The sequence below is a fragment of the Leptinotarsa decemlineata genome, unplaced genomic scaffold (genome assembly GCF_025532065.1).
Source record: "Leptinotarsa decemlineata unplaced genomic scaffold, Ldec_3_MD MMD2_tig00003335_RagTag_RagTag, whole genome shotgun sequence".
Lineage (NCBI taxonomy): Eukaryota > Metazoa > Arthropoda > Insecta > Coleoptera > Chrysomelidae > Leptinotarsa > Leptinotarsa decemlineata.
This window is the reverse complement of record NW_027412587.1, coordinates 6,578,943-6,593,779: the sequence shown is the minus strand read 5'-3', so window position 1 is coordinate 6,593,779 and position 14,837 is coordinate 6,578,943. Positions and strand designations below refer to the sequence as shown.

Below are 14,837 nucleotides of genomic sequence, written 5' to 3'. Positions count from 1 at the left end.
AAAGAAGATTAGGTTAAGAATTATTATAGATGACATAATAAGGAAAAAGAAGTTTAGATCAAGAATGACCCAAATCCCGACTTTTAGAAAGGATAAAAACTAAAATGAAATATATCTCAGTTCCATACCACCAATAAACGAAGGACTTTGGAAATATTTTCAAGGAACTAGGTACGAAGGTGGTTTTTAAAACAAGTCAAACACTACAGAGCCTTTCAGGAAGTCCAAAAGACAAAGTCGAGAATTCGGGAAAGTCTGTAATTCACGAAATTAAATGTAAAGACTGCGATGCAAAATAATTTGGACAGAAAAATATCTAATAAAATAAGATATAAAGAACACTTTGCATCCTTGAAACATGGAAGACCTGAAAAATCAGCAGTTGTCCATAATCATCATTGCAACGAAACCATTAAATAGATTTCAGTTCATTAGGATTAGTTAGAAAAGTTAACAAAAGGCATCTAGATGCCTATGATAGTGTAGAAATAAGTAAACATAATTATATTATGAATAACGATGGCGGAAGAATACCAAATAGTATACCTCATAGCTTGTTAAAATTATATTTTATTCATTAGATTTACCTGACTATTACATAAAAACACATTGTAAAATTAATTTGAGACTAGTAGAAAGGGCAGTATTGTGAAATTAATTTTATATAGCTCATAATATTTCAATTATTAGATTCACCTAGCTATTACATAGGGACACATTGTAAAATTAATTTAAGATCAGTAGATAAGGCAATATTGTGAAATTGATTCAAGATAATCAAGACGCAGAACAGGTACCTAGAACAGGTATCTATGGTTTAAATGAGAATAGCTTTGTAAATATGATTAGTTTGATCTTGAAAATGATTACTTGGTGATCGAAACACGTGTTGAAATCTTGAAATAACGGTTTGGTATTGGAAAAAACTCCAGTAATATTCAAACCAGTTACAATTTTTGTCAAAATATAATATCTGATATCACTTGCCTATTGGATAGGTATGTTCAGGCAGTCATTTATCAGAACCTAAGGTGTACGAAGCTGGGAGAGATTTCATTTCAAAATATTCATTTTTTGTATCTCTCCTTGATACAGTCTTCACACACTGTTTGATCTCTGTTAGAGTATTGGTACATGAAATGTTTCTTTTCCGCTTGAAGCTTTGTTCATGAGATGGAGCTGTTACTAGTTAACAATCTTTCTTTTAGACGAAGGTCTACCTGTACCTCTGTACTGATTTTATTGCTATGATCATAATGTTGTTTTGATAATTGAATCAAATTGTATTTTTGATGAAATGCCGTTTTACGTTCATGATTTCAAATAACTCAGTATGATTTTTGTACATTTGTTCTAGGGGTGATGACCATGGCATTGGTGGGAGTCATCATGGTTTGCGTATCGTGTCTGGTGTTCCTGTACAATCCCCTTCAGATGATATTGAGGAAGGTGAGTTGATTGATACTGAAAAGTGTGATTATGTGTTGCACCAAAAAAACAATATTTTAAACAAAAATTCAAAACTTTCACCTCTTCTGCGTGCTAGGATATAGCAAAGGCCTACTGGAGAACAACTACTTTTCTGGATAACAATACGAGTGACATTGGACATGCGATAGGCATTTGTTTAAATTCCCTCATAGATAAAATTCTTACAGATGATTCTGGTTCATTCGGTTAAAAAATATCTCTGAAAAACATCAAGTGATCACATACATATCACTCTGACAAGATATGTCTCACCAGAATAGAATGGTCTCCATCAAGATGACAGCAGTATAGTCTCTGATACGAATCCCTGGAGTTTCATTATTATCTGTGTTGAAGAATTCAGTTGAAAACTAGATGGCAGTTTAGGTTAGATCTACCCCACACTAGTGGAAAGTAATCCTCCAAAAATGCTCTGGACGTGATCATTAGTATAGTTTTAGCAGCTGCTGAATGTTACAAACAATAACATCATCCTGCAGTGGAGCCATCACATTGCATATTGTTTTATTGTTCAAGTTTTCTTATTGAGTTTCAATGTTCGCTCCACAAACTGTTCATCTTCCATTTAGTCAACTCCAGCTCCTCTGAACATCTCTTACTGAAGAAAAATTCAAATACGTGATTTCCCCTAATTCTGGGGCTTTTTTGTGGCATCGTAGAAAGGCTCTCATCAATTTCTACCATCTGAACATCTACACAATGCCTTGTGTAGCATTTCAATTTGATTGAAGAGGCAAAAGAGCAAACACTTTTTGAGAAGAATTCATAATGATATCTGTGGTCACATGGAAGTAGTATGATATTTCTTAACATTAATAGGTAGATGATTTTTCCAAAAACATTCAGAAAGTCATAAGAATCAAAATTTTACGAACAGATAATGGTTCAGAATAAAAAAAATTCTGTGAAAATGTGGAATTCAACATCGAACCACAACTCCAGAATAGTGTAGCAGAACCCACCATCCACACCGTCTACACCATCATTGGAAAGAATATATACATGCTTTATTATTTCGGGTTGGGTAAGTAATGTTTATGTCAAGAATAGATCGCCGGAAAAAAATGTGAGTCATCTCCGTATATTTGTATGCATGTCCAGGAACAGAAACGTCAAAAGTGGGATCAAGATTTATACTATCAGGATTCTGGATCATATTATTTCATTTGTTCACAAAATTGTGTATAGCAAAGATGTATTCATCAATTACAGTTTTCCAGAAAAAACAAAATTTCAATTGATAATTTGAATCACCTAATTTTTGAAGATTTATTAGTTTTCGTAGAAAACGGATTTGATGATGTTGAAGTGGGTGCAAAAAGTGATAACGCTTCTTGTATGGAAAGCTCCGAAAAAAACTCTGTTACCTATATTCTCCGATAATTGAAGAGGCGAGATATAAATAAGATGCTGAGCTTTGGAAAAAAGAGAAATCACACATGGATTCAAACAGATTCTCCATCGAGAAGAAAACACATCAACATTGAAAGAAAAGGAAAGATATAACACCACAAAGAACGGCTTGGGCTCGATTATGAAGAAGTTTTTTCCATAGTATCAGATACATATCTTTCCGATAGCTTTTTTAAGGACAAAACAAACTATAGAAGAATCAACATGATTCAACTTGGAGAGTTTTTTTCAGCTAAATTTTTACGAATGTCTGCAAACTGAGAAACGTCATTTATGCTATGGCTAGCAGAGAGTAGAATGGGGAATTGGACTTTGAATTGAAAAAATCTGGATTGAAACAATGTAAGCTAGATCTTTATGTTGATGATAACTACAAAATGATTTTCATTGCTGGTTATGCAAAACGACCTATTGATAATTTCAAACAAATATGAACCAAATGCCAATCAGCAAATTCAGCACGTGCTGATGGATACCAAGGAGAAACAAAGCATTTAGGTAGTAAACGCCATTACAGCAGGGAAATTAAGGTGAAATAAATCAATGTGGCGATCAATGTGCAAACAAAACTTATTCTGTGACATAAAAATCGTAATTTATGAATGAAAGGTGTGTTTTTCCTTATAATGTTATCCCAGATTGATACTGAAGAGTCTTAAGGCAAGTGTCTTACGGCGAAACATCGATGTCTACCAGTGAGCATGGCAGTGTTCCATGTAGGTGAAATTTTTATTTTTATTCAGTGTATGGTGTAGAAACTCTGTGAATGATATCTGTTTGGAATACAAACTGAGTAGAAAACAAGAGTTTTCTGTATGATTCAGTGTTCATATGGAAGTATTTGTTTCGAAAGAATTTTTCTTTCGTGTAATTCAATGTTTATCTGAAAGTAGCTGTTTCAGGAAGGCTTTTTTTCAGATTTATGTCTGAAATTTACTTCTTTGCATGATCTACACATCTATGTATACAGTTACTTCTTTTAAAATTGATTACTTTCTTTGAAAGATTTCTGCATTTTTCTGTATCCAAATGAAGTAGTAGAAAGCCAAAAACTTTCTTTCCCCAAACAATTGGGTTTCGAAAAACAAATGTTTTGTTCAACAGACTTGAGATTACTCCTCAAATCAAGTGAATGATGTTCAAGTGAAGGTTCCAGACTCTGTGTTGAACTTACTATTCTTTTCGTTGTTGTTGATGACCGTTGAAATTATATGAGAGTCGGCATACACAGCTTCAAAATTTGTCATTGAATGTCTTTACCCGTTACATGAACTGCTCAACTCATTCCATCGCTGAAGGATTAGAAGCACCTGCAAGAATGTTCCTCAACTTACGTTCGTTTAATTTCATCGCTGAAGAATCAGTAGAACCCGCAAGAAATTTCCTCGCGGAAATGTCTGTCTGTACAATATTTGTTGTGGAGTGCGCTGGAAAATAATTGTTTCTAGCTGGCAATTACTGAATCCTAGCCTGTAGAATTTTTTGAATCATTTTTTCGATTAAATTATCATGAATCAAACATTATTTTCAGTTTCTTACCTTGAGTCCCGGATCAATGTTCTTCTCCCTCTGGGAAACCCCACCTTATGACGTCGTCATGAAGATCTACATATTCAACGTGACAAATGCTGAAGAATTCTTGAGGGGAGAAGAAAAACTGAATTTCACTCAATCTGGACCGTACGCTTACAAGTGAGATATAAAACTTTTTTTTTTCTATCATACCGAAATAGTGAATAAATTGATTTTTCACGCCATTCACATTCATCAAATTTCATAGCTTTAGACCTACTTCTTCAACCAAATTTGCGTGATTAAACCCCTCATTGAAAATTTTAACTGATAACGAGATGCATGTAAAAGCTCGTTTCTGAATTTCGCATATTCTCCGTAAATAAATTGTTTTTGAATATTCAAAAATGTATTTCAAATATATATGATCACCTATATCCTCAACATTGAAACCAGAGCCGAAAAACTGGTCCAGGTAGCGCTATTTTGAACCATCGATGGTGTCATCAGATGCTAGGCTGAACCATGAATATTGTACCTTTCCGTTCTTTTGTAGGAAATGTATGTGCCGTTAGCTTTTGAAATAGGTAGAGCATGTGGTCGAGGTTCATTAAATGACTATGTTTGAAGTTAAATTTGGACGCCACCCAATTCTTTTCAAAATATTACTCAGATCTTGTCTGGAAAAGGAAAACAAGGTGCAGAAAAACTTGTTGTATACTTCGTGTAATATGTCATCGATTACCAAGGGAGGAATATGGAATCAAACAAATACTTTCCTTAGTTACAATAAAATAACATAACATATCATGACATACACAAAATGCTAAATTACAGTAACACAAGCAATTTAGTGGGAATGACATTGCGATGTTAAATAATGATTTCAAATCAGTTCAACCAATATAGAATATCAATTTATCAAGTGAGGACCTTTTTCAAGGTTTTGAAAATATGAGATCGATCGTCCAGTACTGTACGAGGGCTATTACACATAATTATGATCTAAATAAGAAAGGTGGCAGGTAAAACATGAAAAATGTTGAGATTGATTTATGTATACTATCCTGTAGAGACTAGGCAGTAGTCAAGTGTCCCACGAAGTTGGTTGAAGTCAAAGGTTGTACCATCCACTCCATTCAGGTAGGTACGTCATAACCAAGTAACAGAAGGAAATACAACTAGGGGAATAGATGAAGTATCCTTGGGCTGAATAATTTTGACAGGCTCTTCAAATGGACCACCCTCTCAATTCTCATGACCAGGTAAAATCTGGGAAAAGTAGTTCATCTTGAGTGGTTGAAACGGGTAGCAAAGTTGAACAATCTTCCTTTCGTCTTCTCTGAAAAAGGAACGGAGAGATAAAAATCCTATATTTCCATAACAAGAGACGATTAGAGCAGAAAAATAATCCATCTTTGAAACATTTCGTTGAGAAAATTTATCAAATTTTCATGGAAATGGTTTCAGTCCAAGGCGACAAAATGGCGGACAGGAACAAAGTAGTAACTGCCATCGACAAAATAAAGGAAATCTTCTCGTACATTTAAGATTAACTCAAATTAGATGTGATCAAGGTTTTCTAGAAATTCCTCCTCCATAAAACATTTTGAAGGAACGAAAAATTCAGAAATGTGGTTACAAAAAAAAATTGCAAAAACTCACCTCGTCCCGAGGTTAAATGCAGGTCTCAACACGAACAACAAAATATGGTCACTAGACTCAGTGCCCAATTAATGCAGGAACATTTGAAGTCATGAATAATCCACTCTGGATATAATTTTACTGACAAATTTTGCTTTTTCTGTCGGATTACACTAATCTCGAAAAGGCAAGAAAACATGGCTACCTCGAGTACTTCGATTTTGCCCAAAAATCTCAAAACAAGTGACGACACCTAACTATACAATTTCTAAGAAAATAACATACTAAACAATCACAAAAGGAGCCTTGTTAATGAAGAGTAGGCCATCTGGTGGACAATAGTCGAATTTGTAATTTGAACACGGTATAATATCTCGTAGGACTCAACTGCTCCTAAAGAAAAGGCATAAAGAGAGAAAGGGATGATATTTCCCCTCAAAAGGACTCCATCAATGGGATCGACAGAAGACACACGAATGCTTTGTTTTCTGTATTCTGAACTTAACGTATTTTCTAAATATTTGTCAAATCTGACTCATTCAATTATTTTCGTGTCATAACTATTTAGGTTTGTCCTGTTCTATGTTTTACTTCATTACCTTATTGTATATAGAGAAGGTCATCAAAAATTAATTATTGAATCATAGAAGGGTCACGAAATATAGCAGTTGGATTTCTTTTCGGGTTTTTTCTGTATTTCTTTCTGATTAGCTGTCCTACCACCTCGGTAGATCTTAATTGAATATATCATCTTTTTTTTTGCAGGGAGGTATTGACAAACAACAATGCAACATTCCACGATGACGGTACAGTCACATATTCACCCTATAGGGACTTCCATCCTGATGAAGCCAATTCAGTTGCCAATCCGTTAACTGAGAGGATTATTGTGCCCAATATACCTGTAATTGTAAGTATAACTCCAATTATCGTACCTTCACCTTTCCAATAACAACTTGTGAATACAATGTCATACAATCGCATACTAACATACACTTAAATCCTTTTTGGGTCAATTTTATGAAATTGTGTAGCACCCCAGATATCTTTGTGAAAATTATTAGATTATGAATTATTTTCCGCTGTACAACACATTTTTCCATTTTTATCAGAGTCGTTTCGTGCGGGATTTGCAATGAAACATTACAAAAAAAAGCAAATCTGGCCCCTTGATTTATTTCGTTTGAATTCCTGCGAAAAAAAATTCATGAAAGTTTGAAAAATAATTTGTTCAAAATAATGTTATGTTTTTCCCCGTGAGTTAATCAGTATAATTGATTACACTGAAAAATCAAACTGAACTTTATTTCACTTTAGTTACAACAACCACTTCAATTAAAACGTCAACTATTATTTGAATGTCTATCGCCTTACTAGATCACTTCGCACACCGCACTGTTGCGTCCACTTCACTGTGTACTTGTCTGTCCGAATACGCTTGCAGCCAGCGTTTAAATATCGCAATGGAACATCGTAGAATTTTTGCCAAAATTCCATCGACATCGGTAGCATGTTTATTGCTGCTTCTCGAGCGGCAGGTAACATTGAATTTTCCCACGCTCTCAGCTACGTCACGTTTGGTTTATGGTAACCAGTGGCGGCTGGCGTTATTTCCTTTCGGGCATGATTTACAACAATAATATTTCCCCAACAGTGAAATGATGAATTTCAAATAATTTAAACACATTTTGAAATGCCAACAAAAAATTATTCCTAACAGAAAACGATGTTAAAAATGTTAACCTCTTCAGTGTGAATTGGGACCCTAATATTTTATAAAGATCCTACATTCCTGTAATCTTCCGCGAATGAAAAGTCTATACGCTGGTAGTGACTGATAGGCGCTTTTGTTCTGACGTTGTATCAAGGTTTGGTATGGTTTGTGTGACTTTTCTGTTGAGACTATAGAAAATGTTCATAGAAAGTTCCTCAAATATCTGATGTTTGAAATAGATGGGGTACCTATACCCCGAACGTCGCATAGACAATAAAGAGTTATGTGGAAGTTTAGTAGAAATTTTCACGTTGCATCTGAGGAGAATTAAATTTTCCAAGTCTAAAACAAATATTTCATCAAAATTGTTTATATTTTTCTCAAGTTATTTTTAGCTCCACTTTGTGTATCCTATCAATTAAATTTGCTTGTTACTATGTATATTGCTTTTCACAAAATACACCCAATGATTTGAGTTTCACAAACTTATGATCTTCAAAACCCTATCTTTGTGAAAATCCAATAAATTATGTGAAATTACTATCGATTTTTATCTAGTCAATCAGAAAAATAATATGTATATTGTTACGTTTTTTCCCGTAAGTAGACCAATAATTGACAACACTGAATAATCAAATTCAACTTTAATTCACTTTAAATACAACGAACACATCAACTAAAAATTCAGCTATTATTTTAATGTCTATCGCCTTACTATATCACTTCGCGTATGGCACTGTATCTTTCACTTGACTGTGTACTTGACTGTCTTGACTGTTCCATCAACATCGGTAGCAAACTCTCACTGATTCTCGAGCGGCAGGGAACATTGGGCATTCCCGCACTCTTAGCTACGTCGCGTTTGGTTTATGGTTGCCAGTGGCGGCCGGCATTATTTCTTTCGGGCATGATCTACAACAATATTGCCCTTTGAATGGAAAACTGTTGGGCGAAAAAACTACGGTTATTATGATTATTATCGTTATTAGGTGTCAATAGTCAATATTTCTATTTATTTTTGGGATCCATTGATCTTTGTTAAATGCTGTTGCCAAATTTTTCTTTTTTTCAGAAACAAATAGTTGGGTAATCACAAGAAAACACGTAAGTTATGTTGACGTTCACTGGTAATTATAGATACATATGTCCTATTATCTGCTATTTGGCTAGTTCATTGAGTACTGAATCAAATGTGCCGATATTGCTTTTTGTATGGATGTTTCAAAAATGAATAATAGTTCAATTTTAACGTTGAGTTAAAAACAATTTGGTAAATATTCCAGAAACAACATAAACCTTGAACAAATAATGGTCGTGAATGAAATATCTTCATCTGAATTTCGAATAAAGAATAATTCAGGTTTGTAAATCAAAATATAAAAACATACTCATATATTTTTCCTCCTATCTATGATGGTAATATTACAAGAAATTAATTTTACTCTACTCGGAAAATTCAATCAGTAGGTGATAAAAGCTGTCTTGCAGTGAAAGCTGCAGGAAAAAACAGAACACGAATCTCGTTCGGCATTTGATATCGAAGCTTGGCTTTGTAAAGGACTACATTAGGGAGTCTTGTTCTTCAGTCTTCCCATAAGGAGATATCATCACTTCTACAACCCCATGCAAGCAATGCATATCTGAATACTCAGAATTCGTATAACAAATCATGCTGCCTAATAATATTGTCAATTTTAATGACTCAAATACATAACAGCTAAACTAGGTAAGCATTTGTCATATTCACAGAAACAACTGCTTTTTTGCAGTTGGTAGCCAGGCGGTTCGACGTGGTTGCTTTTTTCACTCACTCGAATTGACTGCCGTGTTGGTCGGTGGTTCTAGCCCCAATCTGAAGGATCGATTTTCACTTGCTATTGTCCAACCCGTGTTAGGAATCACACGTTGATAAGTAAGACCTCGTTAATCCTTAGCTCGCACATAATTCTACTTCTGAGGGTTATCGTTCGTAGGGGTGCGACAGATGGTTAACGGAAAAACAGATTTCAAACAGATTTTTTTTTATTCAAAATAATACCCAATTTCAGGATGACGTACCATTGAATGAACTCACATTCTCAAGCGAAAAGAAAAGCTACTACATTTGATTGAAAATGCTTCAGTGGTCATATTATGGAATAAAAATCGACCTCAGTAAATGTAATAGTTAAATCATTTGGAATACAGTATAGGAACTATCAGCTGACAGAAAACAAAATATTATTAACCAAATACAACATGAGAATAGAACAATTCTGATAAAGTTGAAATAGTAAACTTATTCAATGAACATTATACATTGCTATGAAAAAAAATCGCTGAAAAATTAGGACGCCTGCAATACCACCACTGAAAGGAACGCAAACGCAATTATACATAATTTGAAAGACAAAAAAGCTCCCGGATTTGATGGGATGAGAGCAGAGTTACTGAAAGAAATCAGAAACGAAATTTCACAACCTCTCACATTATTGATAAATAAAATCATGGAGAATGGAAAATGGTCTGAAATACTCAAACTTAGGATAATAAAGTAGAAAGAATGATGAAATTCTCAATAACCGACCTATTGCGCTAATCAGTAATATCGCAAAAATTTCCGATAAACTATTGAAAGTCAGAATGGTCAGTTATCTTGATAAAAATAAAATTTTATTTGAAAATCAATTTGGATTCGTTAAAGGAAAATCTACAAATGATGCAATTTGCGCGCTCACATAAAAATATATAACAGCCTGGACAGCAAAAAACATTCCCTAGCTGTTTTTATGGATCTTGCAAAGGCCTTCGACACTGTTGACCATAAACAGCTTGTGAAGGATTTGCATGACCTAGTATTTAGGGGAAATGTCCACAAGTTATTTAAAAACTACCTGGGAAACGGAAAGCAACAGGTAATAATCGATAATACACTGAGTGAATAATGAATAGTACAATATGGGGTACCGCAAAGTTCAGTATTGGGACCGGTATTATTTATTATCTACATGAATAATATACTCACCCCACAGACCAACAGAGCTATCGTTAGTTTTGCAGATGACACGGCAATATTCTATGAAGATACATCCTGGGAAAATCCGAAAAAGAAAGTCGAACGTGATATGAGTATATTTATATATTATTTCAATAAAAAAATCAACACTGAACTTTGAAAAAACTTCATTTCTACCTTTCGCTTGTTACTCATCTCTCATTCCAGATTTCAATTACCTACCTGGAAATAAAAATACCAGGGCAAAAAAAGGGAAACATGATGCGAACTGAGTACTCATCCAAAACTATTGGTCAGAGAGGATATACCTACCCATCCAAGCACGAGAATATTTAACAATATTCCTAGGAATATCAAAGACTCAACATCATTTGTTTTATATAAAAAAAAACAAAGCAGTACCTCCATGAAACAGAAAGGAAAAGAAATACATAATCTGATAGGCCCGAATAGAATTATCTGCGGTAGTATTCATTAAAAGCTGGGAAAACTATACACATTGTCACAATAAATGGTGCACATACATATTGGTGTACAACTTTTAACAAATCATTCATTGTATGTTATTATCATTCTATTATTCTGTATAAGTAGGACAGAATATTATCATTATAATTCTGTTGGTTTGTTTAAGTGTGAAAATTTATTTTCAAACAATTACACTAAATTGTGTTAAAACATAAAACGGACCATAACCACGCGCTGGCTTCCCAGCCTTAGTGGTTCATTGGTTCATTTCAAAATGAAATTTTTGTATAGTATTGAATAATGTTATTCAACTCACTATATAAAATTCTACTCTAGCAACTTGTTATTGATATATTTGTACTGTTTTTTTTTGGAAATAAACATTATTATTATTTTTATTATTATTATTCAATGCAAATCGTGTACTGACACCAATAAAAATTAAGTTGCACAGCAGAAAATATCATTAGAGGCATGAAAAGTATATACTACATTTCTCAAGATATTTTAGGGGTATCCAAAATTATCTTATTCGTTTAAAAAAACTATAGCACGCTATAGTTCAAAAGTTAGGACCTTTATGTTATCTAGTTGTATCAATTTTTTTCTCAAAACGGTCCCAAAAATGATTTAGCATAATGAACAATCACAATGAAAAATGCTGATTCAAGATTACAGTTTCATAATTTTTTTTTTCACAGGGTATACAATCTTTTCTTACCGATAGTTCATTTGTTACCAACATAGGCTTCTCAACCTTGGCAGCATCAATGGGTGCACCATCTTTCGTCAACTTAACCGTCAATGAATATCTTTGGGGTTACGAGGATAAGCTGGTTTCATTGGCAAATCAGTTCATACCAAGTTGGATCGATTTTGGAAAGTTTGGAATACTCGAGAGGGTAAGTTTCCAGATTGACAAAATGGTTGTTACTCATTATTATCAAAGGAACTAAATTATAATAGATGTGTGATACAGAAAAATATCTTAATTGTGTTGAAATCATCAAAGGAGTTCAGAAAGTGGTATCGCTGAAACACTTTATAATAGAACCAAAGTGATTTTATTCCCAACAATAAATTTCGCAGGAAAAGTTGTCTTCGAATAATGTTCATTTCAAAAATTTTGTGAATGAGACAATTCCAAAAAACGAAAATGATATAACCACATTCGTCACTAGAACACTTACATCTACAACCTCCACCGCAATATCTATAAAAAAAAGCACTTTTCTTGAATGTCACTTCCTTGGTCATACTGAATTCGGTTTTAAATTCAATGTCTGAACCCAAAATAGTCTGAGATCTTCATCGATTTTTTAGAGGAACTTCAGGATCCTCCAGAATGAAAAGAAATCAAGTTGAAAATTACATAGCAAATTGATATGCCGGATCATCATCATGTTCAGAAAATTTCTAGCGAACATGGCTAACTTTCCTGGAAAAGAAGAGAACCTATTTCACAAAAGCTGTGAACTGATATTTTTTCAAATTTCAAGTTTTCTGGAAGTTTTGATATATCAAGCAGATGTAGTTTTCTTTTTTTTTCGAAACTCAGGATTAAAGAGCTTACAAAACCCTCCGGCAAAAATTTTCGTCTAAAACGTAGGAGTTTAGTTCCACGTGTTCCGAAAAAAAGAAAATCATTTTTCCAGTTCAACTGAGTCAGAACTTAACGAGAATGTTCTTGATAATTGACTAATCGACTTTGACGATCAAATTATTTCAAAATATTCTCTACAGGCAAAGATAATGTTTATGAAATTGATAAAACCAATTTGGAACCTATTAAAAAGTGGTTTCTCCCCAAATGCAGGTTTTCGAGCAATTGGTCTACATTTGAAATATTTCTTCGTTTCCCTCTTCCACGAATCATATGATTCTTCTACATTGAAACATTTGGTTATTAGGTATCTAATATTTCAAATACAGATGTTTACTCAACAACTACGAACTTCGGTGTGAAGTTTCACAATCATATGCTTTTGAAAAAATATCTGAAATCACATAGATTCCATGACATATTTGAATCTACCATTAGACAAAGACACAAATATTTGAAAATTGATCGTTTGATTGTTGAGTATGCGACTGCAGTGTTGCCACCAGGACAAGATATTCTTCCATGAAAATAATGTACATATAACACCCCGAAAAAAACGTCTTTCAGGTGAAAGAAATACACACATACTAAAAAATCCATTTAACAAGACATCCAAATAACTGGATTAATGGAATAGCTTTCCATTTATAAAATGATATCTTCAATATAGTTTTGAAATAATGTTGTTTTTGATGGAAATGTTGAAATATAATAGTTGAAATGGAGTTACTTTGAATCACTAATCTACAAATATTTTCACATGCTCTGTTTGAAGTGATATGAGAGTGAAACATTTTCAATTCAGTAGCAGATATAAAGATTTTCTCTCATTGAAAAAATACGTGCACCCTTCAGCTTAGAGAATATGATTTAACATAAGATATACACACAAAATTTTACCAAATATCTCAATCATGAAAAAAAATGTATATATGATATCTTTCTATTTTTATTTATCTATTCTGTTTTTTATTTATATTTTAATATGTATGTGCTTGTTTTACAATGTATGTCACGTGCTTTTTTCATTGAAAATAACTCATCCTATAATCCTACACATTTATATTATACATAATGCAGCACAAAGGACTAAAAAAATCTATCTATGTGTTCCATAAGAAATGTCACCAAAATGACGATCATATAAATATTATTTATTTCTGACCGGGATATTATAAGCTTATATCGTCATAGTTACGCTATCAATAAAGAGGGTCATAACTCCCTTGGGACATTATAGATTTTATAATACCCTCTACCTTTCACAAGTAAAAATAAATAGAAATGAAAACTGAACCATATTTTATTCATTCACGTCATTACAAATAATAAATGTACAATTTTGAAATGTTCCCTGAAAATTACTTCCGCCACTGGAAACAATTTCTTCTTTTGTATGGCTGGAGCTTCTGTTCACTACAGTCGAGGTACCTGCCTCTTCTGATGACAAAGTAGACAACATACGCGCCGTTTTATTTCTCATAGAAAATTCCTTACCAGTTCTTGAAAATATGCCAGAAATACAGTTTCAGTGACATCTTTTGGCATAACATTTTTCCGTGTCAGTCAGTCCAGATATATCTTGTATTCTTTTTGGTATACGGCTTCACTTTTCGATGGAATTAATGATTCTCTTGCTTGTTCAGCTTTTTTCAAAATAGCATCCATTATATTTGGGGTAGAAAACACGTTTTCACCGTAAACACAGCTTGATAAAGTTCTGTTTATAAACAAGTAACATAGCAACAACCTAGCAACAAGAAAACTCTACTATAATCAACGGTACCTGATTCAAATATACCGGGAAGGTAATGAATTGGTACATTTTTCCGTTTCAAAAATGAACAAAATTTTATTGAAATCGGTCAGAAATAAAATTATCTATGTACCACGGGAATTAATTAGCCTTAATAACCTCAGGCAATTGCTGTCCCTCGGGCCAGAGGCCCTCGGGACGCAAACTTTGCCATCGGTAATTAAGGCCCTCCTAATTCCCT

The 14,837-nt window shown here is 33.5% G+C and overlaps 1 protein-coding gene across 1 annotated transcript in view; it reads left to right on the top strand.

Annotated features, from left to right (window-relative positions):
- Positions 1-14,837, top strand: part of LOC111508908 (scavenger receptor class B member 1) — a 65,417-nt gene that overhangs the window by 48,086 nt on the left and 2,494 nt on the right. The window contains exons 2-5 of the mRNA XM_023164547.2: positions 1,358-1,449; positions 4,436-4,596; positions 6,826-6,970; positions 11,939-12,139. Coding sequence (XP_023020315.1) covers positions 1,358-1,449; positions 4,436-4,596; positions 6,826-6,970; positions 11,939-12,139 — 599 coding nt within the window. The remainder of the gene's footprint in view (positions 1-1,357; positions 1,450-4,435; positions 4,597-6,825; positions 6,971-11,938; positions 12,140-14,837) is intronic.